Source organism: Vicugna pacos, chromosome 15 (assembly GCF_048564905.1).
Source record: "Vicugna pacos chromosome 15, VicPac4, whole genome shotgun sequence".
In the NCBI taxonomy this organism is placed as follows: Eukaryota; Metazoa; Chordata; class Mammalia; order Artiodactyla; family Camelidae; genus Vicugna; species Vicugna pacos.
The window spans coordinates 10,229,038-10,256,925 of record NC_133001.1 but is presented as its reverse complement, the minus strand read 5'-3'; the positions used below and the strand labels follow the sequence as shown (position 1 = coordinate 10,256,925).

At 45.2% G+C, this 27,888-nt stretch overlaps 1 protein-coding gene across 1 annotated transcript in view; it reads left to right on the top strand.

Annotated features, from left to right (window-relative positions):
* The window catches only part of ANTXR1 (ANTXR cell adhesion molecule 1), a 217,688-nt gene that overhangs the window by 164,223 nt on the left and 25,577 nt on the right, over positions 1–27,888 (top strand). Inside the window, exon 17 of the mRNA XM_006201540.3 lies at positions 899–979. Coding sequence (XP_006201602.2) covers positions 899–979 — 81 coding nt within the window. The remainder of the gene's footprint in view (positions 1–898; positions 980–27,888) is intronic.

The following is a 27,888-nucleotide window of genomic DNA, read 5'->3' as shown; positions in this document are numbered from 1 at the left end:
ATATAGTCAGTTTACAGTATTGTGTCAGTTTCTGGTGTACAGCATAATGCTGCAGTCATACATATACATACACATATTCTTTTTCATTATAAGTTACTACAAGATATTGAATATAGTTCCCTGTGCTGTACAGTAGAAACTTGTCCTACTCCGTGTAAGAGGGATGAAGGGAAAAACAGGCAAAGGAAAGGCAACTTCTGCCTGTGGATGGAGTCACCAACCCAGGTTAATAAGAAGAGCAAAGCTAAAAAATAAACATCACTTTTTTCTGTCAGTGTTTGTAGTGGCAGAAACCAGCCTCCACTCAGCATTTCTGGGGCACTAGAACGTCAGACTCCCGTAAGTCACATACTGTGAACACGTTAGCACTTGCGGACTCACTCTCCCCAGATTCAACCAGTTTCCTATGAATCCAAAGGAGTTGTGGTTTGTGGTAACCTGTGATCTTTGGTAATTCGTCCCTCGAGCCTGGGATTCCAGAGTAAGTTTTAGGGGCAGTCAGGGATCTGCACCCCAGGGATCTCTCATTGGTCCTGGGAAGAAAAAACTTGAGTGCACGTTGAAAAGACTGACTTGTGGTGTGAGGCTACATCCAGAAATGTGATAAAGGAAAAAGCCGAGAGCCTGAATGAATTCTCCCTGTTTGCAAATCTGGGGCTGCGCTAAGATCTTCGGTGGCTTCCGCGTGATCATCAGGTCCCTCTGGGATGTGTGTCTGCTCCTCTTGTGTTCCTGAGGCCCACATTTTGAACTAAGGGACTGGAGAGTCAGCCTGTCACAACTGCATTGCTGATGATGTATGGTTCACGTGACGGAAGAAGCCATGGAAAGTTCTGCATGCCTGTGGTGACCCCGGTCAGGTTTCGGGTGTAATCTTGGTGCCTTTGTTTTCTTTCAGGGAAAACTTGATGCCTTGTGGGTCCTGCTGCGGAAAGGATATGACCGTGTGTCCGTGATGCGTCCACAGCCAGGAGACACGGTAGGATTCATTATCGGTGTCGCGCGCCTGTGCATTCTTTTTCTCTCTCTGGTTGTTGAGCTGGAGTAACTCCAGATATACGAACCCTGCTATTATTTCTTGTTGTGACAAATCTGACACTGAGTTTCAAAATTCTGGTTTTCACAAGATCTTGAGTTTCAACTGGCTTTTCTGAAGAGTATTTGACAGCAATAGGTGAGGTTTAACTTCCTGGGAATTGAGCTCCTGAATTTATAGGTACAGGAAGTAAATAAAGTGAGGCTGGTTCTTACTTCGGCAGCTCCCGGGGAGAAGCCTGCCACTCCTTGGCCACACTGGCCGGTGGTGACGAGCAGGACGCCACGGCCACAAGACGGAGCAAGGGAATAGGGGCCACAGATATCTCCCCCATCTTCCAGCAGGTGTTGGGTCCAGCTGGTCCAGGACCACAGGGGGGCCTTCCACCCTGGTGAGGATCTGCCCTGAAATTGTCAGGGCCAAGCTCAGAGTGTCTCCGACGAGGAGGAGACAGAAAAGGAGGGGGCAGCAGAGATGCTAGAAACCATCTACCCCAATCCCTCATTTTGTAAACGAGGAAACAGAAGACAAGAGAAACTGAATCACTTGTTCCATTCCGATAGTAACAACACTGGAAACAAACCTCAGTTCTGCTGAAACCAGACCCCTGCTGTGCCTTCCTACAAGAGCCAGGCTGTCTCTCATAAATTCTCCAGAGCAAAGCTTGGAACCAATTTCTCCCTCAACTCCCAGCGACCTGCTTCTTCCTTCCACTTCTCTGGGAATCAGGCATGTGAGCCCAAAAGCAAAATGAAGGTGTCTCATTTAGAGCTCCTTTCCAATCAGGAAGAGTTGGGTTTGAATCTCACTTCCTAACTAGGCAAATCACGTAACCTCTCTGACCTTCCTCTTTGAAAAGCTGTTGATAAATATCTATTTCATAGTGTGGCTGGTTGGAGAAGGTAATGTTGGCAACGCATTTGGCCCACTGTTGAACACTTAGTAATGCTCGGTCAATGGCAAATATTATTAGGAGTATTCACTTTATGCTCTTCTACTGTCCGGAAAGGTTGACACAGAAATCCCAACCGTCTTGCAAGTGATGTGTACCAGCCATACGCACATCTTTCCCCCGCCCACTCTGCCACATGGCGCAACATGAGAGAAGGCCCAGTTAGGCAGGGCCCCCTCCCTGGCACTTCGTGACAATGGGTGGCTTGTGGCTGAGGGGATTTGGGGTCTAAAGTTTCAGAGCTGCGCAGACTGCTGCCCCCTTAGCTGTCCCTGCAGGGACAGCAGGCAAGTATGATGTTAAAAAAAAAAACAGCATATAAATGCTGGACCACCTTGGCCCTCATAACATAAGGAATTTGTATTTTGTCTGTGAAAGTCAACAAGAGCCCATCGCTAGAGCAGATTTTAAAGTTACAAACTCTTCAGGTAACAGAAATGAGCCTACGCCAGGAGGTTTGTACTCAGGCCTTCTGTTTGGCCTTGAAAGTCCTACATCTGGTTTCTTTGGGAAATTAAGAATTTTTTTTAGCACTATTGAGACTCATCTAACAAATCAGGGGAAAAACAATAAGATACCCAAACTCAGGTTGAGCAGTACAATTTTTTGTGACACAACATCCTAGCCCAGTGTTACAAGCCCATTTTTTTTTGAGCCACTGAAAAATAGCCCTATTAAAATTTGTCAACATTCTGTTCTTTGTATATATTTATAAGAAATAGAAACAACTTATTCTTCAGTCTCCTTGAGGAAAAATATATCTTTATGTGTGGTATTGGTAATTAAAATAAAAATAATAAACATTTTTTGTTTCCGGGGGAAAAAAATTCCGTTCTTCGCTGACCAGTTTGGCAGAAATAGATTTATAAACTGGAGCAGACAGAGAAGGGAGTGTAGGAAAGAGGAAGGTTAGAGAGAAATATTATCATAGAGCAAACAGAAGAACCAAAACTGTTTGAGGGCAAAAGGCTGATTGGATGAATCCAACAACAATGGAATGAAAATGGATGGAATTTCTTCTGATGAATCACAGCTAAATTGAATCTCGTCTTTACTGACTCTGAATGAGAGTTTGCATTTGACATTTGAAAGATGTTCCCTGTGCTTCTGAGGAGTACAGTGCCACCTTGAATTTTCATTCTCCAGCCACACAAAATAATAGTTGAAGAACAGGAGGTCTGAGAATTAGGATAACTTGACCACATTCTCAGCAGTGTCACAAATGACAATGTAGAGCCTACTTTAAAATGGGCTTTCTGTATAGAAATCCTGCCAGAATTTTAAGACACATGAGAGAAATCAATGCAGAGGACTGTATCCTTGTAGTCATGGTGACAGCCGCAGACACCTAGACGTACACATGGAGAGACACAAGAAAGGTCACAGTTTAGGTAGGAAAGAGAATTCAGAGCTGCCTTATGGCAACTCAGGAACAAATTCCAGGGGAAGGGAGGACTATCCTGTAGCTTTGTCTACATGCTTAGTGTTTTGTTTTGCAAAACCTTTGGAGACTCACTGCAGACCTGCCTTCCTTGCATGGTGATGACTCTGTGTAAGAATTCCTTAGCACTGATTTATGGGCTGACCACATTTTCCATAAACTCAAAATGACTACATCCAGGCATGTGCTCGTGAACAAGAGTCACAGGTTCTGAATTTTTCCTTTAAAACAAAAACAAAAACAAAAATCACCGAATTACATTCTCAGTGACATTCTGAGTTATTTCAAACACTGTTGAAATAGTTGTTCTGTGTTGACCTCACAGAAACCTGGTGATTCTTCCTTCTCAGTTCCTGTCTGATCCATCCTTCCCCTAGTGAACCCCACTCAGCACTCCAGAGACAGACACGGACTCACCAGCAGAGCCTTTGAGGCTACTGGGAAAGCTGGGCAGAGCAAAGGGCTGGGGGAAGCCTGGGCCCAGAGCCACATCCTTCCATGGGATTGGTGCCCACCTGCTGGGCGCTGTCCAAGCCCCAGGTCAGGGAAGACATGAATGGGACGATAGCAGGAGACATGAATGCCTTCTGTCAGCCACCACTCATCTGCCTCTTTCTGCCTGGGATGGGCTCACAGTCCTCTTGTTTTTTGGAGCCCACCAAGAAATCCTGAGCCAATGTAAAAGAGAAAATGCCAGAAGAAGCCACTTAAATAGCAAACCAGCAACACATCTGATCCTAAAATGTAAGGAGTTCGCTAAGCATATGGCATTCTTTGCTTAAGCCATCCCTCTGCTTCCAGTGTGTCCCCACCACTGCACTCTTCCTAAAACACGGGTCTCTGCCTGCCATTCCAAGGCTTCCAGACTTGCAAAGACTAGGAAAAAGCCCCAAATTCTTAGCTTGATGTAGAAAGGCTTCCCTTTTCATTTCATCTGCTACCCACCCCCGCCCCAGTTTCCTTCATCACTCCCAATAGGCTCCAGCCACCTGGAATTGCTCACCATTCCCTGAACATGCCAGAATCTTTTCTGTCACTGTGCCTTTGCCTAGTCTGGTTTCTCTGCTTGGCATATCTCTCCCATCATCTCTACCGAGTGAACTGTCACCTTGGGAAGATTGTTCATTGTCTCCGTGGTAGCTGTTGAGACCTGGGCTTTTAACGGGGCGTTGCCAAAGCAGAGTTCATGCACAGAGACTTAACAAGAAAGTATGGAAATTAGAATCTGTGTCCCTTGAACATTTTCCAAGATGGTCCTCAAGGCTTCCGACATACCGGAGCCACTCTGATTTCAGAAAATTTGCTTACCTTTCAAGGACAAATGGCAGAAGGAATTGAGAATGTGCAGCCTGAGAAAGAAGACTGAAAGGGACCCTGAGAGCGTTTTCACTCGGGTTCCTATAGCAGATCAGTGGTTCTCCCGCTGGAGCACAGACTCCCCCTGGAAGTTTCATTCGAACACAGATTGCTGAACCCCACTCCGAGTTCCTGACTCGGCAGGTCAGGGGTGGGGCCTGGGAACTGTGACTTCTAACAAGCTCCCAGGTGATGCTGCTGCTTCTGGTCTGAGGACCACACTTTGGAACCAGTGAGATTCCTAGGTGTCCTTCCAGGATCCCTTTAACCCCGACAGCCTGTGATGCGGAGTCAACATTTCCATCCTTATTTGACCACCAAGCCACTAGTTTACCACATTCTCCACTGAACACTTATTAACATTAATTGGGGGATAACTACTCTAGCTAAAATCTAAATACTGTCCTGACTAAGTGTAGAGAAATCTTCCCAGGCACAGACAGTTTTGTTCCTAGATCACTAATTTCAAATACAGAAATGTAAGGGAGCTTCAGAAATCAGGATTCATAGAATTAAGTGATTTCACTCTGGTTACACATGGTGATCACCTGGGGACCTTTAAAGCCCTGACGTCAGGGTCCCACCCCCAAAGGTCCTATTTAATCTGTCCGGGATGAAGTCCAGATGTTGAGATTTTAAAAGCTCCCCAGTTCATTCTAATGGATGAGAATCAGTGATCTGGTCCAAGTCCCTACTTCTCATCCAGGACAGCATCTTCTCTTTCCTTCTTGGAATGATATGAAGGCAATTCTCAGGGGGAGGGTAGAGCTCAGTGGTAAAGTGCCTGCTTAGCACGCACGAGGTCCTGGTTTCAATCCCCAGGACTTCCGCTAAATAAATAAATAAATAAATAAATAAATAAATAAATAAATAAATAAAATACATAGATGTCTCCCCCACCAAAAAAAAACACTAAATTTTAATTTTAAAAAATAAATAAAGGCAATTCTCCCCGCTCCTTTAGAAGTGTCTCATAGGCAGAAGGAAAACAGATGATTACAACCTTTCTGGGCTCTCAGCTGTCCCTTCCCTGTCTGGAAGACGGTTAACGTAGATTCTGCCTGCTTCTTGGTAAAGAGGATGGAAAAGAGAAAATACAGCTCTGTTTCATATGTCTTTTCTGGATGGGATTCAATCAAAATATTAACCCGTCTAAACCCTCCCCAGTCTTTTTTTATCCCAGCTTTAACCGCCCACCCACTTCACGTGCTCTGGGAGGAACCCGTTAGGGTTAGATGTCTTCTCTGTTTCCTGCTCCTTGGTTTCTCCCAGATCTGGCGTTGGGAGACTGGTACATTCCATTACTATCAGCAAAAGCAAAATACGAGGCACACTCTGGGCTTATTTTGCAAGGCTGGGTCTCCTTGCAATCCTACAAGACCCAGGAAACACACACACATAAACATACACAGACAGTGTTTGAAACTCAACTGAAACACAGCCCTAGAGGTTGTGAAATCCTCTCCCCAAGCTTCAGCCCCAGGGCTGCTATCTGCACAGCTGTTTCCAATAAGGGAGCTGGGCTGGTTGGTCGCATGGGTCACCGTGCCTCCCTACTGTGACAGAGGCGAGAGTGATCTGGGCAGATTATCTCCGAGGGGAGAGAGCATCCTCAGCCCAGTCCTTCGAAAGCAAATGAGCCTCGGGGCAAGTGTCTACACTCTGTTTCTCTCTCTTTTCTCCCTCCTTCATGTTCCCTGCATGACCTCCTTCCTCCTTCTTCCTTCTTTACCTTGGCTGCCTCCCCTCAAACATCCTTCCATCAGACAAGTAACTCAGTCTTAAATTGGGCAAAGATTTGAATAGACTTTTCTCCTCCCACCAAGAAAACATACATGTGGCTGAAAGCAAATGAAGAGATGCTCAACATCATTAGCCATTAGGAGTGTGCAAATCACACCCACAGTGACATGCCACTTCATGTCTACTAGGGTGGCGACAAATAGCCAGTGCTGGTGAGGATGTGGAGAAATTGGAATCCTCAAACATTACTAGTGATGCTGTGCTTTTAAAAAACAGGAAGCCAAAGGAAGGTGATACATCACAGAAGAGGGTGGGGTCAACAGCACCAATGGGAAATTTACATGCAAGCTGACCACAGCCCTTCAATTAGGTTAACTTAAGAAGGTCATGGTGGCCTTGGTAACCTAGATTCAGTGCAGCGATGGAGGCGGGAGTGAGGCTTAGTGGAGAACGGGAGGAGAGAGCCAAGGCAGTAGCTGGAGGAGAGCTGGAGCTGAAAAGGGCTCTTTGTTTGATAAAGATGGAGGACTTGAGTGTGATTAAGTGCTCATGACAAAGGCCCAGGAGACGAAGAGGCTGAAGACCTCATTGATGGATTACAAGGGTCCCTAGAAGGACTTAGGAGACCTAGACATCAGGAAATGCCAGTGCTGCTTAGTGACCCCGCGATGAGGCTAGCAGAGCGGGGCAGGTGGAGGTGGAGTTTCTGAGGAGAGGATGAGGAGGTAACCAGCCCCACCTTTGGAACCCCATCCCTCCCGTGTGTCAGCACTTTCTTCAGTTCCAGGTGGATGTCTTCACTTCACGTGAGAGACATGGTATTTTGGGCTGCAGTGTTAACAAGCAATTCACTTCCAAATTCCACCCCCGAGAGAACCCGCCGTTGGGTCCCTTAAATATATTGCTTTATGTTTCATTTCTCCGTGACAGAATGGAAATCATGCTCTTCTCTACCCATGACACCTAAAGAGCAGCGCCAGCTGCTTTGGAGCTTTTTGTTTTGCTTGTTTCGTTTCATTTGGTTTGGTTAATGGAAGTCTCTCACTTCTCCAAGAAGTTAATGCCATAATATCTAACCACCACCAATCAACTAATTTTATACCCAGTTGTAACTGGCTACTTAAGAGGTGGCTCCTTGTCATATATAAGTATTGTGGAGCAGCCCTGTGTTTCACAGACGAGGTCATCAATAAATATTCTTGATCAGGATTAGGTCAAAGCAACAATTCTGGAGTAAATCCCGTGCTCTGTCATCTACTAGCCAGGTGACCTTTTCGAGTCACTTTACTTTTTGTTTTTTTCATTGAAGCATACAGCTGATTTACAATGTTGTGTTAGTTTCTGGTGTACAGCACAGTGATTCAGTTATACATATATATTCTTTTACAGATTTTTTTCATTATAGGTTATTACAAGATATTGAATATAGTTCCCTGTGCTATACAGTAATACAATAGGACCTTGTTACTTTACTTTTTAATATCACCTCCCTTTTCCAAGGAATTGTTTGCAGGGCGTGCAGACACCTAGACGTACAGGTCCACAGGTCCACCCCAAACATCACTGGACGGGTCAAGCTCCCTGAGATAAGCATGCACCTCACTTCAGAAAGGGGTGCCCTTTCCTGATTCACACATAGACACCAGGTGGGCTAGCGATGGTCCCCATCATTTGAAAATAGAAAGCAGTTAACTCCCTCAAGGACTGCTTTAGATACCTTTGAAAATACTGCTCAGTCCAGTGGGTTCACCCAAGTTTTTTATTCCCTGTAACATCCTTTTTACCATTCTTTGTACTCCCCAAGAAAACATTTACTTAGCTAACATAATTTTTACCCTATATTCTCTTGTTTCTTCAGTTGTGATCCTAGATTTATATAATTTAGTGTCTAATTCTTTCACTTAATTTTATCCCTTTGAGTTTAAGGGGGAAGCAATTTTTTAAAGTCATTTTGTTTACTATGCCATTAAAATCATTAAGACCGCTGTTTTTATGTGTGCTGATAAGACATCCCTTCCCGAATATTGGTGATTTTAAAGCACACGTGTGTCTGTGTAAAGACATGAACATTTCCATTTGAACTGCTTGTCGGTGAAACAACAGATCCAACTGTGTAAACACCAGCACATCAGATTTCTAACACACACCCGAACGACGTGGTGAAAATGGATGACTTGGGCAAGTCCCAGCGTCCAGAACACACACGGTTGGTTGGGTGACCTTCTGTGGGAAGTTCGCCTGACTCTGCAGCTCTCATTGGTCATTTTCCTTTCATAGGAAAACCTTTTCATTGGAAACTCCTAACTTGAGCTTTCCTCTGAACTTGCTTCACTGCCTCTCTAGCAAACTCCTCTGTTCTGACAACACTGATTGTGGAAAATCAAAGGAACAGAGCAAACCCAAGAGCAGGAAATGTTTGCTCCACTTGCTAAGTGTGACCGTTACCAGTGAATGACCGCTGAGATGCCCGGAAGGGCTCCGTGCAAGAGACAGACAAGCAGGAGACATCAAAGAAGGGACAACTGGTTGAGGAGACGGAAAGGATGGCGGTCAGGGTGGCTCCCGGGCAGACCCAGAGAGCTGAAGGGAATGCCAGCCGCAGAGGGAGGCAGTCGCAGGCAGCCTGAGGGGATGGGAGGCCTCCTCCAGGGCTGGCGGGGCTTGAATTGAGCTTTGGAGGGAAGTCGGGACTTCGACAAGCAGTCAGTTTGTAGAAGGGCCAAGGTAGCAGGTTTCCAGAACCAGCTTGCAGCCCGTAAGTGCCCGTGGCCAACCTGCGGAATGAGGAGAAACCTCTCAGGATGGAGTGCCAGGACACCTGGTACCTCACAGGGCTGGATGGGGCGCAAGGATGCGATCTCACAACCCTGATGATCAGACTCAAAAATCAGACTTAGTTCCAAAGCCATTTTGAGCTGATCTTCATCTAGGGTAAATATTCAAGGGTCAAATTATATTATATTTTAAGAAATTTAATCTAACACAAAGTTTCTCAAAAAGTTTTTCAAAGCTCTGATTTGACTAGATATTCATAGAGTTCTTAATTGTTTTTCATTGATACGTCAAACTTGGCCATAGATGTCTTGTCTTGCAGAACAGCCAGATTAAAATCATTCTCCCAAAGAACTCAGTGGATGTAATGTACTGGTAAATCATTAATAAGCCATTGTAACCATCCAAGCGTGGGTTGTCAGGCTTGAATTCAATGGCAACACGACGTGAAAAGACATAAATGAAGATGGCAGTAGCTGAAACTCACTACAGCGTGGCATAGAGAAAGAGGCCATCGCTTTATCTCTGAGACACCCAAGTTAAATCCCAGCGCTGCCTCGTGGTCACATTAATCAGCCTCACTGAGCTTCAGTTTCCTAGTGCATAAAAATGATCCAATAATCCCTACGTTTAATTAAATAAAATGACAAGTATAAAGAATTCAAATAGATGGGAATTCATTTCTTCCCTTCCTTCCGCCTTAAAACTACCATTGATTTCAGAGACATTCAGTTAGATCTCAGCATGTCTGAAAAACAGCTTCTCAAAACTAGTCTCATATTTAAGTCAACAATGACTAAAAGAATCAAGTTATATTGAAGTCTTTATACGAAGGTCAATTTTTCTTGCCATAAACTTTATATCAGCTTTTTTTTTTTAAGTCACTCTGCTCTTTAATTCAATTCAGGAAACTGCCAAAAAAAAAGTGCACATTTCTATCTAGGAAGAGTAGGGGGGAAAGGTTTGCATAGAATAGATTGGTTTTTTACTTTGAGTAAACAGGGATCTTCGAAATTTCTATCAGTGTCTGACCCCAGGCTGTAAGTTCCCAACAGCTCTGGAAAGAAAGTCTGATTTGCTAGCCATTGACTTCTGACCTTTTACGAACTTTTGTGAGAGTAGATCATTTAAGAAAAAAAAAAAAGCAAATTATAGGAAATGTTCCTAGAGGGTGTGATTTATTTTGGCAGAGGCCCTTCCCTGGATGTTTGAATTCTCAGTAGGATTTATTCAGTTCTCACCCTTGGAAATCTTTCCTTCACTGTCTCATTGGAGAGGAACATGAGTACTCAGAATTCTTGGCTTCCTTTCCTGAATTTACAAAAGAAAAAGTTCAAGAGATCCTCTGTCCACAGCAGAAACCAAACTGTACCCAAAACCTGCAAAGTCAACTTTTTTCAGAGACGTCAAACCCAAAGTTGATGCTGCGAAATATACCATCTTGAGGGTTGTTTCTTTTTTTTTTTTTGCACCAACTTCCTGCCCCCAGTAGGAGGTCTCTAAGTAAACAGACCTGAAGGTAACTGATGTGGTTGAATCCCCCATCATCTCACCCCTCTTTTCCACACCCATATCCACTTACACACTCATCATCATCACCATTTTATAGCTTAGCTGATGACTTTTACCTTTGAATTGCCTCATCTCCTAAACAGCTGCGGCCATGGAAGTTCAAGCCCTGATATTAAGTTGCAAATAGCAAACAAAGCAGAATTAAATCCTGGAGGCTGAACAAGGCAGGGCTGTACCCCTGACATCCCTCTTCAGATTCTCTGACCTCATTTTTTTCCTTCCAAACAGAATCAGGATAGAGGGAGGGAGGGCTCGTTTCCAGGATCATCACTAGGGAGAGTCTACAACCCGGCAGCAGGTCTCGGTCAAGAACCATCCTGATCCAGGCCGGTGGGGAGTTCTGTTCTGGCCCCACAGTGTTGGGCTGGATCATAGATAGCAGACTCTGACCTAGGAGGTAGACTTCCAGAATCCACAGGGCAGGGAGGAGTCAGCCTGCCGCAGAGCATCCACAGGGACACCCATCTTCTCCCAGCATTCCCGTGACCACCACACCTCAGTCTGACCCTCAGTCTCAGGAACGGATTGGGGATTCCTCATGATCCAAGTCCCTTCATTTTCCAGGTAAGGGAACTGAGGTCCTGAGAGGTGGTGGAGAGACCTCCAAACACTCCCCTGTCACCACCTTACTTCCTTCCTTTTCGCCTGTTAGGAAGATAATGTTCACATAATAAGACCCTTGCTCCATTCAGGGTCACCAAGGGAATTAGTGGAAGTGACAAGACCAGCACCCACCAGCCCGCCACTGCCTGGCTCTCCCTGAGTCCTCACCCCAGACCAGGAGAAGAGGGTGGGAGTCACCACTGGGCTTAACCTCTTGAAGAAAAGATAAACCAGGCCTATTTGGAAGGTAGAGTTGATCCCTTGCCCTCAGTCACCTCCTTTTCTGTCTGCCTACCTTCTCCCACCTCCCAACACCTTTCCATTTTTATACCCTGCCCAAGGTGACATAACCACTGCTTATCCTCTCACGGTGACCTGCCCTCCCCCGCAGTGTGCTGCATTCCCAAGGAACCTCATATTTTCTCCCCCTGATTCCACCTCTGCCTGCCTCCCCATTTATCCCCGACATTGGGTCTAAGACAGAGGACACCCACCCATTTGACATCCTACCCTATAGCACGCGCCAAGCTAGGTAGTGGGGATTTAGCATGAAGAAGGCAAGACCCCTGCCCCTGTCGGGTGTACAACAGCGTGGTCAGAAAAGCACTAAGTTAGAACTCGAAGTGGTAAGTGGTATGGAAGTGTTGGGAGCATTTGGGGTCCCATGGAAGCATAGAGCAAGGAGATTCAGCCCAGACTAGGGGATCAGAGAAGACATCCAAGAAGAAGAGACCATTGGGCTGAGACCCAGAAGGATCGCTCTCCTGATGAAGTGAGGGAAAGGCCTTCTGGTTGGAAGGAACCGCATGTGTGAAGGCCCAGATGGAAGGGGAGGCTGACACTGGAGCAGGGAAGGGGGAACAGTCACACCCCACCTCCTGGCTCTGCCCTCCCCACCCTCCAGGTACCCAGCCCGCTGCCCCTCAAGGCTCTCTCCCAGTTCCTGCTCATTGTTTGACCCCTCCTTCCTCCTGGGCTCATAACTACCGCCACAAAATTTAGCACCATTTTAGTTTTTGTTTGTTTGTTTGTTTGTTTGTTTTCCCATTTTTTACATTGAAGTAGAGTCAGTTTACAATGTTGTGTCCATTTCTGGTTTACAGTTTATAGTTTCAGTCATACATAAACATTGCAGATATTCCTTTTCATATTCTTTTTCATTACAGGTTACCACGAGATATTGAATACAGTTCCCTGTGCTGTACAATATAAGCTTGTTACCTGTTTTATAGATGGTAGCTAGTATCTGCAAATCTCAAACTCCCAATTTATCCCTTCCCACCCCTTCCACCTCTGGTAACCACAAGTTTGTTTTCTGTCTGTAGCACCATTTTAATTTAAAGCCAGGACTGACTTTTCACTCCTGGGGTAAGCTCTAAGTGATTTGAGGAAAAGGACCATAGCTCTTTCTTTTCCTTCTTTTTGTTTTCCCTCACAGCACTGAGGACATGGTTCAATTTTCTTGACCTGGGGATTATGACTTTTTTTTTTACTACCCCCAGGTGGTCGCAGCTGTTTCTAAACTTTTGTAATGTTCCCTTCATAGGCAGCTGCATTTCAGTAGTGGGCAAAGGTGTCTCAAAAAAAAAAATCGCTGCCTTTAGTAAAGACATAGGAACCCTCTCTCTTCCGGTGTCTCCTAGGGGCATCTTCAGGTAAAATGAAGCTGATTAAGGGTTATTAAAACATTAAACTTTCCTTAGAATTGCTAGTCATACTTTTTGTCATTGCCTTTTTTTCATTTGCATTGTCTTTTATTGAAGTGCAGTCAGTTGACAGTGTTGTGTCAGTTTCTGGCGTATGTCATTGCCATTTATCAGTAACTGACTTTTCCTTTAAATTGTTTGAAAATAGAAAGTTTCATAGAAGAACAACTCTCTGACTTTACTAGTCTCATGTCATAAATTCATTCTTGTGATGTTCATTTCGTGTTTTAGTGTTTTTCCATTTTTTTCTCTTGGCTAATACCCCCGAGAGCAGAGTTATGTTCAGAATCCACAGTGATGGCAGGGTTCACTTCGGGGGTGCTCACTCTTTCTCTTTCTAGCAAGGAAAGTAGTTCTGACCAAGCAAGGCTGGGTTTCTTAGGCATGGAGGTAGAGAGAAATGGACAGGAGAGAGTGAGTGTTTTCCCATTGGTGATTTACCAGAGTTTATAAAGCCATGGGCTCAATGCCCCACCACGTCTACCAGGGGATGCCGTGTGGTCCTTCAGAGATGGCCAAGGCAGCTGCAGAACTGAGGCCAACTTCTGTGCTTATAAACAGTCAGCATCCCTCCAAACCAGGAATCAGTACATGAGAACTGCCCAGAGTCCGTGGTTCCCACTAGACCCCATCAGCTACACACGCTTGCTCTGCACCAGATCTTCTGCTGGTGGCCTGAAGTTGAAAATGTGTTTGCTGACGGATCAAAACAGAATCTCCCAGCAAAACGTAGACCTTCCAAGTAATTAGCGTCATGCCAGCAAGCCCCATGACTACATCCCACACCAGGTCACTGATAAGCAACATGGATGGAAACATCGAAAAGATTTACCCTGCCCGTGTGAAAATTCCAGTTTCATCCAGCAGTGTGACTGTGCTTTCAAACTGCTGTAGATGCTAATGCTGGAATGACTGTTCTGGTCCTCAGAGTGTCATCCACAGCCAGACTCTGATGCCTGTCCTTTATAAAACTCACCGATCTGTGCCCAAACTGTCCAAGACAATATAATAGATTTATGAGTCCAAGGAGAACAATAATTTGGGGATAACTTTACTCCATAATAATTTTCTTGTTCTCTTAAGCTCATTCCAATGACAGTGTGTTTAGTTCTAATCCATTTCCAAGTTCGATTTTTTTTTCAAATGGCAACAATTTGATTATTGAAATTCTCTAGCTTTGTAAACCATGGAATGAACTGTCCCGCCCTGAAGAGACACAGCTTCTCATAATGCTTCCCCAGAAACACCAGGGTTAGAGGAGAGGGACGTGATTTGATTCTAAATGAGTAATCTTCATATCACTTCCAGAAGATGGGTAGGCAGATACGTACATACATATAGACAGACAGACAGAAGGAAAGACAGACAGGCACAGTATCAAATAGTTTTACATGTCTTAAAGCATCTGTAGAGATCAAAAGATAAAAGTATTTCCATGACAGGAATTTAAATTAAGGTTTTTTCTTTTGTTTTGTTTTTTTCGTTTGTTTGTTTTAATTGAAGGATAGTCAATTCGCAACGTTGTGTTAGTTTCTTGTGTACAGCGTAGTGATTCAGTTATACATATATATATATATTCCTTTTCACATTCTTTTTCACTATAGGTTATTACAAGATATTGAATATAGTTCCCTGTGCCATACAGTAGGACCTTGCTGTTTATCTATTTTATATATAGTAGCTAGTATCTGCAAATCCCAAACTCCCAGTTTATCTCTACATCTCCCCCTTTGCCCCCAGTAACTACAAGTTTGTTTTCTGTGTCTGTGAATGTGTTTCTGTTCTGTAAATAAATTCATTTGTCTCAATTTTTTAGATTCTATGTATGAGTGATATCATATGGCATTTTTCTTTCTCTTTCTGGCTTACTTCACTTAGTATGACAATCTCCAGGTCCATCCGTGTTGCCGCAAATGACATTTTTTTTTTATGGCTGAGTAGTGTGTGTGTGTGTGTGTGTGTGTGTGTGTGTGCGTGCGTAATGCAATTTCTTTATCCGTCATCTGTTGATGGACACTTAGGTTGCTTCCATGTCTTGGCTATTGTAAATAGTGCTGCTGTGAACATTAGGGTGCATGTATTTTTTGAATTAGAGTTCCCTCCAGATGTATGCCCAGGAGTAGAATTGCTGAGTCATATGATAAAAAAAAAAAACCTATTTTTAGTTTTTTAAGGAATCTCCATACTGTTTTCCATAGTAGCTGCACCAAAGTACATTCCCACAGCAGTGTCTCCACACCGTCTCCCGCTGAAGTCTGGAAGTGGTTTTCTTTTAGGCTCTTCACCGGCCAGTGGAAGAGTCCAGAAGGGCTTTCCTCCAGGTGTGGAATCATAGTAGGTAACTTAGTGGGATTACCAATGGAGTCATGTTTGACAGAATTATTTGTGACCTCCCCTTTCACCCCCTCAAAGCAGCAAAAGATGTTTTTAGGTCCTGAACACCTCAAAAGTGAAGTCTAGAGCCACGCTGTCCCATAAGGCAGCCCCTAGCCAGCTGTGACTATTGAACACTTGAAATGTGACAGTTCAGTAATGACACGTGCTGTGCGTGTGAAATACACTCTGGGTTTTCAAAGATGGAGTATAAAAAAGAAGAACATGAAATAGCTCTTTAGTCATTTTTATATTGATTACGTGTTGAAATGATAACATTCTGGATCTATTGGGTTCAAAAAGATAGATTATTAAAATTAATCTCCACTGTTTCTCTTTACTTTTTACAAGTGTGGCTACTAGAAAACTGAACATCACATGTGGTTTGCATGATATTTCTCATGAAACGAGCTGGTCTAGAGGACTAGCCTAGAAGACACCTGTGGGAAGGGAGACACCATGATTTCATATAGGTCCTGAGTCCTCCAACTGTCTCTATTTTGTGGACACAAGGAGGATTTCAGGGTAATAGGTCACTGTCTGCCCTTCCTGGTTTTCTGTTAGGTCACCTGTGACTTCGTCTTTCTGGGCCAGTTCTTGTGCCAGATTCCTCGTTCGCGGCCAGAACTCCTGCATTGCTCCAAACCAGCATGTCGGGTTCTGTTTTTAAGCTTCCCTCTGCTGTCATCACAGGGAAGACAGGGCTCGCTGATATTCAAATTTTTGTTCTAAATATTTGTACATTTATCGCATTGTCTGTTCTACTTCATCTCTGAAAAATTCCTGGAAAGCAACTGTTATCCCCATTTTACCAAAAAGGAAACTGACTTGACTTGAGCAATAGTAGCTAGTATTTGCCAAGAGCCTCGCAGTTTGTAATTCTTCTGAATATATTTCCTCTGATAACCCTCTGATGTGGATGTTCTCATCTCCATTTTATAGATGAGGAAATTCACCTTACAGAAGACTCAAGAGCAGAGGCTCTGTGGCTGATGAATGAGAAGACTAGCATTTATTCATTCAATATATGTATTTGTTGGGCTAAGCCCTTGGAGGGGGACTCCCCTCCAAGGAGTCTGCACCCCAGGAGCCCCAGCACTCAAGTGTTAAGTGCTCCGCCAAAAATTAAAGTAGGTGGTGGGATGGAAAGAGAACAGATATCTAGCCTGCATGGTCCAAAAAGCCCTCTCTTTGGAGAGGCTGACATTGAATAGGTGACACTGAAGGTGAGATCAGAATGACAAAAAGGATCTGACCATGTCAAGGTCAGGAGAGGAACAACAGTGCAAACTTGGGCAGCTGGAGAGGGCACGGCATGTTGGAGGAAGTCAGAGGCAAATGCAGTGGGAGATGGGAGGGTGGCGCGGCCAGGGAGGAAGGCAGGGGCCAAGGCAGGCAGGGCGTGTAAAGTAGAGATTGGATTTGACTCTGTGTGTAATGGAAGGCCTCACGGAGTGGAGGGTTCACAGAGGAGGGAAGTGATGTAACTCACATCCTACCGGGACCACCCTTGATGCGGTGGGAGAATGGATTGCAGAGGGCCAGAGAGGAAGCTGGGAGATCACTGAGGACCTTGTAGCAACAGCCCTGGGTGAGAGGCAGTGGTGGTGGCCCGGGGAGGATGCCGTGGAAATGGAGAGTGGATGGATTCTGGAAGTGTTGTGGAGATACAGCTGATGAGACTTGGTGATGGACACCTTAGCCCTCTTTTGACCTGACTGCCCCTCCACATCCCACAGCGTCCTTCCCAACATTCTGCTCTGGGAAATCGAATCCTGTTCACCCAGCAGTGGCCTCTCAGAATTGCCCAGGAAGCAGAATGAACCTCCAGCAGAATGCCAGTTTCACCCCTTTGTTTTGCTCTGTGCTCATTGTCCCACCTGTTAGCCTCTTAATTGTTCGTGGTGACCTTTAGAAACACATCCATGATAAACAATGAGGCCTCGTTATATTCTGGAATCGCTTCAATGAAAATAAAAGGGAAGTGATTCTATTCTTCCGATCTCATTTTGGGGCTAGCAGGAAGATGAGTCGTTTGCACCTTCATTTGCCCTGCTACCAGTTGGAGGCTGAAAAAGCAGAAGGCGATGTGCTATATGCCAATCATCCGCCAATACATCATGCACACTGGGGCACAGGGTTGGGGTAGGCACTCCTGAATAGGGGACAAAGAGGATGGAGAAGAAACCAGGTTGTGGGTCGTAAAGCAATTATGTGCTGCTGACAGCAAGAGAGCGATCATGGGTGGCGGGGGCGAGCTGGAGGCCAGGCTTGGTCTGAAAGGATGGCAGAGAGAAGGTGTGATTTCACCTTTTCCTCCAAGGATGCTCAGGCTTTGGCTAAACAAAGAAAAGCACGGAAACCAACAGGGTCGCCAGTCAGCAAGTTTACATGCGCATGCGTATGGATATGCAGCTCCTCTCCCGCCAGTGAAAACATTTTCTTGGCATGGGCATTGAGCCTTCACTAATGCTCTCAGTGCTAAGGAATGAGACCTCGCCCTTCTTCACCTACCAGCCAGCCAGTCTCTTCCCAGGAAAACAGAGGGGGATGAACCGCAGCAGCAGGTGTTTGGCACGTCTGCGTAAGCTCCACACCCTGCTCTCTGATGTGAGGGAGTTCTGACTCCCTGACAGCAACAAACTACGCCCCCTCCGAAACCTTCATCAGCTCCTGCTGCCTGCCCACACGAGGCGTGTCCTGTGGACCCTTACTCCCCAGCTGCTCCTAGGCATCAAATGCATTTGGAAAATGCCACACTTGACAGTGTTTAAAAGGTTCTTTTTCTCTGCAAGACTTCAAAGACGCTTGTATGAATCAGCTGCAATGGGAATCTCCAAAGGGGAGGGATGTATCATGCAGCCTTTCCCACACTTGTAAATGACAGCTCTGTTTTTGTAGAGCATCCCTGGGGACCAGCACCCTGTGGAAGGCACTTTGGGAAATGCTGGGCCAAACGGCATGGCCCTCATCGCCCTCCACAGTCAGTCAGACTCCGCCTGCCCCTCCACAAGTCCTGTACAAAGCAGCCTGCCCTTTGAGGCGTTGTTTCAGCCCACAGGTCTTATGCATTCCCGCATCTGGCCCTCTGCTCATGCCATGCCCTGGCCCAGGTTATCCCGGACTTTCCTCTCCTCTCATTGTAACTTGGTCCAGTCCTCTGTCCTCTAGAAAGCTTGGCTGGTCCCTTCCAAGACTTGACGATGCCTTCTGCCTCTGAACTGTCATTATGTTGCTGTGTCCCACTCATTTAGCATTTCATTGCTGGTGTCACCCCCTTTCTGTCTCGAATACCTCGCCGGTGGTAGGCACTCGAGAAGAGAAGCAGGAAGGCAGTAAAGAAGGAAGCAAGCAAAAGGAAGGCCAGGGAGACAGAAGCTGAGGGAGCGGTGACAGAGGAAGAGAGAATCCCCCAAGATCTTAGACATGGTGCTTTTATGGGGGGAGGGGAGGGCAGCAAAACCAGGGAAGCCACCTCAACTACTCTGCAGAAAAGAAGATCCAGTAGATTCTCCTTATATGACCAGCAACCCCCAGGGAGGGGGGACTTGGCCCCAGACTCACTTTGGTGAAAGCCAGTCCCCAGCTATCGGGCATCAGCTCTAACTGGAGCTGCCATATCTGAGAACGGCCCCAAATGTGACCCCTTAACCTAACCTGTGACTTATTATAATAATATTTAATTATATTAACTATAATTAAAATATATAATATTTAATATAAGAATTAGGTATATCATTACACTATTAAGAAAATAGTATCCATTCCTTTGTTGTTTTTTATAAACAACATAATACAACATATAACTAGTACTAAATATTAAACACAATAAATAACCTATGAAGCACAAACTAACTGCAAAACCGCTGCCGTAAGAGCCCTTTCGCTACAGCCAGTGTCTTCCTCTTACACAGGAGGGGCCTGAAACCCCTAGACTTGCACTTGAGCTTCAACCTTGAACTTGTAGCCTTGGGCACTCACTTCCTGGACCGCAGAAGCCCTGCTTCCCTGACAAGGTGGTCTGCGATCTCTCTTTGCCAAATGGCCAACTGCCTGAGAGACACAAGAAACAGTCCTACATCTGCTTCATGCTTCGAACTCACACGAAAAATGGCCACTTCGTTTAACAATCCTGTTTCCCTGATGGGACCAGACCTTCCTTTTTTTCCCCCCCTATACATTTTAAAAATCCCAAACCAAATGGTGTGTGTTGTAAATAGGTTAAACAGACACCTTGCTGAAGAGCCCATCCTTGGTAAGAATGTCGGTCCATTTCCATTGCCTCAGTTACCTTCTGCAAAGACCAGGGGCCTTGCCAGGTTCCACCCTGGAAAAGCTCATCCTATCGAAATACACATCTTGGCGGGTTTGCCAGACCCCATCCCTAACACTCTGTTAAATGCCCAGATGTATTTCTTTCATGCTGGTGCATAAATTCCATTTCAGTGTCAGGGCAACACCTCAATCCGTCTCCCGAAAGCGGTTGTGGAAAGAACCTGAATGCCAAGAGGCCCGGGTTCCACTCAGCGTTTCCTCTGACTTTTACAAGTTGCGAGCAGATGACCCGGTGCCAGGTGCCAGCAGCCTCGGGACGTGGGCAGGGGCATGGACCCCGAGAAGGATGGGCCGATGCGGTCCCTCCGCCAGCCCCCGAGGACCCACAGTCAGCAGGGCTGAGCCAGGCAGGACCGAGGCCAGAGCAAGAGCAGTCCCTACCAGGTCACAGCCCGCCTGTAGGAGAAAAAGAGCTGGATGTGTGTACAGAACTGAGTGCGCGGAAGAGCCCCGTCCCGGAGAGCATTTCTGGGTCCTGCGAGGAGGGAGAAGAGAAAATGATGCAGGAGTCCCCAGGCTCAGGGAGATCAAACCATTCCCTGCCCTGCAGGCTGAGCTAGCTCCTTGATACCGGCCCCCGCAAAACTGGGTCCCGCTCTTTCTGAGCAGTGGCACGTGGCACGTGGCACGAGATGACTTGCGCATGATCAAAATAAAACGTTGGTTTGTATTTCCCTCCACCCCTTGTAAACTTTACTGTTGGGATAATTTTCTCCTGCCACCAGATGTGAACTTGGCAGGCCCCATAATTCCTCGGCTCACTCTTGGGTTGTAGGCAGATCTGTGATCCAAAACACACTTTATCTTGTAATAGCCTAGAACAAAAAAGAGTATGCAAGGGGGTTTGGAGGGATAAATTGGGAGTTCAGGATTTGCAGATACTAACTACTATATATCATATAGATAAGCAACAAGGTCCTACTGTACAGCACAGAGAACTCTATTCATTACTTTGTAATAGTCCATAATGAGAAAGACTATGAAAAAGAATATATATATATGACTGAATCACTATGCTGTACACCAGAAACTAACACAACATTGTAAATCAACTATACTTCAATTAAAAAAAATAAAACCTTCCATTTTAACATTCATCACATACTTACCTTAGATTTTAATCATGGACATTGAAATATAAGCCCCAGGTGGCATGAACTTCATCTGGTTATTCACTGCTATATCCCAGCATATAATAGGCACTCAGTGAATAATTGTTGAGTTAATGAATTAATTTTTAAGTGAAGTCACGGCCTCTCCCCAGACTGTAAGCTTTATAGAGAGCGTAGAAATTGAGATTGCTTTTACTCAATATTTACCTCTAGTGCCTAGTGGAATCCTAGCCCTTGGTTTTAAAAATAGTTTATTTTAAACAAAAACTACTTTATTTGTATAAATGTGACATGTATTCTGTTGTAATAGGAGAAATGAAAATTGGATTGCACTGCAGTATCACCTTCACCTACTAAAATAACAGAGAAGCCAAAGTTGACAACAAACCATATCGGGAGATTAAGGGGAGCAAGGAGCTCAATCATTATTGGCTGGGAGTGTAGATTTTTTTTTTAATAGTTTTGAATGAACTAATGAGCCTGGGCAAAAGGCCACACCTCTCTAGATAGATCCATGAGGCTCCACTAACCCAAAACATCTCTCCCTCCCTCCCTCCCTCCGTCCAAGTCTTCACTGGGCCACGCTGCTTAAAACGCTACCAATTAGAGGTCTTCTCCTCAGTCTGGGTCTTTAACAATGCACATATCTGCACTGGGTAAATGGAACTGTCAGTCATTGATGCTTAAGAAGGCAATTTGATCCGGGAAACTTACAGGAAGACTAGCTGTTCGGGGGCTGAGAGGGTACTGGGAGGAGCACTGACGAAAAACAAGATGGCAGGCTTCGCGGTGGGGACACTCCTAGAGATCTGCCAAGGAGACTGAGCGCAGTCCGGGAGGTTCACCTGGAACCTGGAAAACGGGAAACAAGGCTGATGTGTTTTAGAGTTTGCCTTTAGCACTCCCTCCTCCCATGGAGTTTTTAAGAACCACTTAATTTTTAGAGCTAGAAGGAATCTTAGATACCATCAGAGTCTGTGGTTTTCAAGCATTCTTTAGCCAAAAGCAGAACTCCTTCTTAAAATGAAATTCTTACCAGAAGCCCAATATGGACAACAGATAAGTGGAGATGATCTGGTTCTAGGTGGCCAGTGAGCCAGAAAACCAAGCTCATACACACACACACACAATTTTCCCACAGTAGTCTCCACCTCAGAATTCCTAGATGCTTGTGAAACAGTGCGTCCAAACACAGCAAAAGCCCCATAGCTGTCCTCTGTCATCACCGTGTGTGAGGCTGAGCTCCCGAGGTCTAAGAAAATGGGCAGCACTGGACCTGACTTCTCCCTCCCTCCATCCACTGACCTTGCTCCGTCCACTCCCTGGACTCCCCATCTGTTCTGTAAATGTTTACTAAGTCAAAGAAAGAGCCCTTTCACAGGGCCACTAAAATCCCCCTGAGTTTAATATGACCAACAAATATTTACTAAGTGCTAGCTACACCTTTGACCCTGTGTATGGCACAGAACAAGTGGTCACTGTCATGGCCGCATTCATTCGCACCCTTCAGATGCTGTTTGTTCAACCTCCTCTAAACCGTCTCAACTGCAGCTAGACATCCAGCCCACATCTGTCAATCTTTTCTCTAAATGCGCTGTGAAACACTGTGTGAAATGATTTGCTGAAATGCAGATAAACTACATCTGTCAGCCCCCATCTATGAATCTAGTAAGACTTGCAAAAAAAAAAAAATGAGGCTTGGCCCCGATCCGCTCTCTGCAAACCTTGGCTCAAAGGGACGACCACTGTTTCCTGTCCTTGGAACTCACAAACCATCTGTGTAATGACCTGTTCTAACTTCCTGCCAAGGATTGACGTCCATCTCGCCAGTCAGCAGTTCCCACCAAAAATGCTTAGGGCCTCAGGGCCTCCCATCCCTGCCGCTGGCCGAAGTCCAGGTCACAGAGATGCATCCAGCATCCTCTTGTCTGTTACAGGGGTACAGTGTGAGGCGCGGAGAGTTCAAGTTCACGTGATTATTTCTGTATGGACAACACTAATTTGGGGCTCAGCTGAATCGCTTAGCTGAGCGCAGAGGAACAAAGACTTTGCAGAAATGGACAGCTAGGTTTGCAGCCCAGCTCTCCGACGCACTGTGTGGGGTTGGTTCACTACCCTCTCTGAACCCGGCAAATGGTGGGAAGGTTCTGAGGGTTAAACGCCATATTGTACATGAAGTGCTTAGCACGGTGGTGACGGCTTTCATGACTGTCACTGTGAGAAATGACCTTATCGATCAACAGGTCAACGGTTGGCCAGGACAAGGAACAGACGTGGGGGAGGGTCTGTGTGTGATAGGCATATTCTTACACAGACAATTTGCTTATTTTTCTAGGCATTAGGGGATATGCAGAAATGACAGTCTTCCCTATAAAGCTTGCATTCTCATAGAGAAAAAAATCATTAAAAATGTCTGTCCCCTTTCAGTCACATGACTTGTGAATCTGCTGTCCTCAGGCCAGGCTGAGCGCCTAGAGAACTGGCCTCCGGCTGGTTCCTGGAGCTAATTTTCGGAAGGGTCCCCGGGTTATCTCATGGGCAGGTTTTCTTAGGGTGACTCCTAATCCCCTGCGAATCCAGTACAAAAGATTCCATCTCCTTGCGCTCCCTTAAGAAGACGCAGAGGAACTTGGGGAGAGATCCCTCGATAGAACAGTGTCCACCCAGGAGGCAAAGGTTAGCACAGCCCGTGCTCCCAGCCCTCGTGGGAATATTGCACCAAACCACCCCCACGCCTTTGTTGATTAAAATTAAGCTGGCAGGATTCAGCCACAGTAGAGTTTACAAGTCCTGGGTCAATTTCTAAAGTGAATTTATTTTCAGAATACTTGAGCTAAAGGCAATAGTAATTGACAGCTGGGAATTTTAAGGTTTTTCTGCAGCTGTCAGATTAGGGAGTTGGGTATCTTTTTATCTTTTCACACTAAGGATAAGTCAATAGGGAGTTGCATTGTGCTTGACAATCTAAAAGTAATCAATTCAACGTGCCATAGTCACGGATTCAGACTGCTTAGAAAAAGGCCTCCTCGGAAAGTGACAAGGGCAGGTTAAGAGCAGAAAGCTGCTGGGAAAATCCCCTGCAAGGGGGCCAGGGCCTGCCTGGTCGCTTCCTCACTGAGCACCTACTCCAGTCTGTCTGCAGCAGCCTGGTGGGGAGTGGGGGTGGGGGTACTTCCGGCCTCGACTTCGACCAGCTTTCAGCAGGAGTCAGAAATCATAGAGGGAACAAAACCACGACAGCCAGGAACCCAGCGTAGACGGTGGAACCCAGCCGAGAACATCTGGCCTCTGTAACTTACAGCATTAATAAAAGGCTAACAGAAAACCAAAGCCCTGTTAAATATCCCTGCCCCACCTAGATCACCGCGTAACTGGGGCGGAGGGCCCCTCGAGGGGGAAAGAATGGTCCCAAAGGATGGGGAGACCTTGGTCTGAAAAGCCCGGATCCGATGAAGACAAGGCGGAAGCCCTGTGTTGACATCAGGAAACCCATTCCTAGTTCTGCTAAGAGCTGCAGTGCTCAGACTGTTACTGTTTTTATTTCATCGACTTAATTGATGCTTAAAAGATTTAAACCAGCGAAACCAAAGATCACAACTGCCCCATCCACCACTGATGGACAGCTTTTCCTAGAGCCAGGCTCTTACTGCGAAGTCCTCAGATTCCTTCTCAGAGTTCTGTTAGTCCTACCGTGATATTGGGAGCTTAGTCCAAGCCAGTTCATAAGCAAAATGGGCCATAAACCCCTGCTGTGATTAGAAAACTTCCCTGTGCAAATCTACCTCCCCAAACTTCCTACCAGAAGTTCTCCAAAAGGAGAAAGAGTAATCTCTCTGCTTTAAGGACCTTGAAGCTAGTTAATATCCCAATGGCCACCAGCGTGAGAAACATACACACACATGTCACTGATGAAAATGGTATCAGTTTTCCTTAGTCAACTGGCAGAGAGTAGATCTTCATTTATTCACCACTTTTTGCATGGCTAATAATTGGGTGCTTTACCACGAGCCAGGCACTGTGCTATATTCTGAACAAATTCATCATCTTCATGTAGCACAGAACTTTCAGTGTAATTGAAATGATCCCCTTGGTAATTGTGATTCAGTAGGTCCAAGGGTCTGGCCTCTGTGTTTTTAACAAAGAGCTCAGTCGATGCTTATGATCAAATAGCTTTCCTAGGAGGCTTCCCAGTCGGTCCACAGCCTCCTGACTGAGGTGCCCCCAGTTGCCCAGCAGCTGGGATCTCATCACCACAGAGCAGAATGGAACAGACTGGTCACCCGAGGGAGGGGCGCTGGCTTCCCAAGGTGGCCTGAGAACCCATTAGCTTTCCGTGGGCAGTCACGTCACTGCCTTGATTGGACCAGATAGTCTGAAACCCCCAGATCCTCTTCACCCCAGCTGTGACTGGGCTAGGGGGCCCCCCACACCAGAATCGATTTTCTTGCTTAGGTGCTAGACCTGGCTTTTAATCCTAAATACCTAAATGGTTTAATTTAGCTTATTGCTCCAGCTTGTCCAGTTCTCTTTAGCATCCTGACTCCACTGTCTCATGCATCAGGCATCCTTAGTACCTGTGGTGGGAAATGCCCATGTACCCTGTTGTCCATCCGAGGCAGCAGCTGCCTAGGCAAGCGGCTCTGAGCTTGGCCACAGCCTCCTCCACCACCAGGGAGTTCCCCTCTCCTGTTATGTTGAGCTCTTCCAGAATCATCTCCATCCTTCCTGTGTATTTTTTGAACAAGAGTTTTAGCTATTGAAAACCAACGCAGTACCCTGTCAGGAAATTGTTATTGGAGAGAAACTGTCTCTCTGTCCTGAGGACAGTAACTTTTTTGCATTTATTAAAGTCTCAGAGTTAGAGCTTTGATTTAAAAACATAAGAGGCCAGCTAACTCGAAGTTTCTTTTGGTTAACATTCATGTTGTTGATGGTTTCGCTTATTGAAGAGGCAAAAATATTCAACAGACATATCCACATAGGAAGCCAGGACAGTCTCACATAGGGAGGCCAAGAAACTTTGGAGCTGAGCCCAAACTTTCCTCTTTGTGGCTTAGTTTTTCCAAACATATAAGGGGGCGATGTTTCCTGCCACCTTCTCTTCCCACAGAACTACTGAGAGAGTCCACTGGACAAGGCTGTGCCGGACTTTGCGTTTCTGGAGCAAAATTGAACAGTTACAATTGAAGTATCGTTCTCTGAAACTAGGTTCCCTCATCCACCAAATGTTCCCAGTGGTGCCTGAAATGATGAGAAGTGCTTAAATGTAGGTAAATAGACTTGCTAACTAAGGGTTTTCCCACATAGTGTTGAGGAACAACAAGTCATTGCTTTGAAATCTCTGAGTCTGAGACACAAGGAAAATCACAGCTTGTATCTAGAATATAAAAGCCTTCTTTGTACCATATAATCATCATGAGTTATAATAATTGCTCTGAAAGCAGGTGTGTGTATTGTTGTTTATTTCTTTAAAACAATTTTTCAAAACATGTATTCCATTTCTTAGCTTCAGTTCCATGTACTTCTTGGAATGGATTTATGTAGTAAGTTGTTGGCTGTCTTCCAGTGGATTATAAAGGCAGGATCCATCACCTTCTCCCTGAGCGGAGAGTGCTGGGAGCCAGGCCTAATTCACCATGAAATTAAAAGATGGAGCATTTGACCCCTGGAGGTCCCTGCGCTCCAGTGATTCCTCTCTTCTGTATCAGATTTGTTCTGAGACTCTTAAAGAGATCATCGTTACCTCAGATACAAAGGGTGATTTTATGTGGCATGTCCTGGGAATACAGCTCATATGAACCATCTTAATAAATTGAAGATGTATTAAATAAAACATTATGTGCCGAACAGAGGAGGTGGATGGAATTCTACAGAAAAGACTTCAGCAATATTCAGTTATACGCTAAGTAGAAACATATGGGAAGGCATTCTTTGTTTTCTTGGGGGTTTTTTTCCAATGACGTGGAGCTTTTAAATGACACTATACGTATATATATGTAACAGCTGCCTGTTGCTCAGGGGCTGTAAAGAGACCCTACAATTACAGAGGACCAGAACTCGGTGGCCCCTATTCCCCAAAATAGTCGTGTCCCATTGAAACTGACTTAAAGACACCTTTCAAAAAGTATCTATACAAATTTTATGCACCTAAAATACAGTAAAATCTCATAACATTTCAGAGTTTGAGGGTTTTATTGGCCCTTCTTCCAAAATGAAAGATTATTTCTTTTATATTCTCCAGATAAAGCCCCATCTTGTCCCTGTATCACAATTCAACTTTTAATGTAAGTAAGAGCAAAAAGGGGCACCAAGAAATAAAGTAAAAGGCATTTAGTGGGGTCTTAGTTCGAATCATGGGACAGCTCATCAAGGAGAGACTGTCAGTAAGTTGATTAAAGTTGGCCTGGATTCAGTTTTCCCCTCTAGAAAAAAAAAAAAAAAGAAAGGAGAAAAAGATCACTGGTTCTTATTGCACCACTCAAAAAAGGGATCCACTAAAATGTGAAAATGGTGAAATGTGGAAATAAACATATAGCTTATATTTATAATAAAATAAATGTTAACGGTGGTCATGTTGGGATGGGGTACCTAAGGCTTTCTTTTATCTTTTTTCCATAAAGTTTGTGATGCCCTTAATTGCTTTTACTTAATGAAAAAGGGGTGATTTAAGAAAAGAGAGAGAAGCAGATGTATGCTTTAAGGGGTGATTGTAAAACTGGGGCGGTGATGTCCCAGCTAGACTTCCTGGTGGGTAGGGAAATGTTCCAGCACATTACATCAAAGCCCAGAGGAGGAGGTGTGAGCGGCTGGTCACACGGGAACATGACGGCTCTCCGCCGTGGCCACCTCTACTTATGTTACATCCAGCACAATCTTCACTTCTGTGG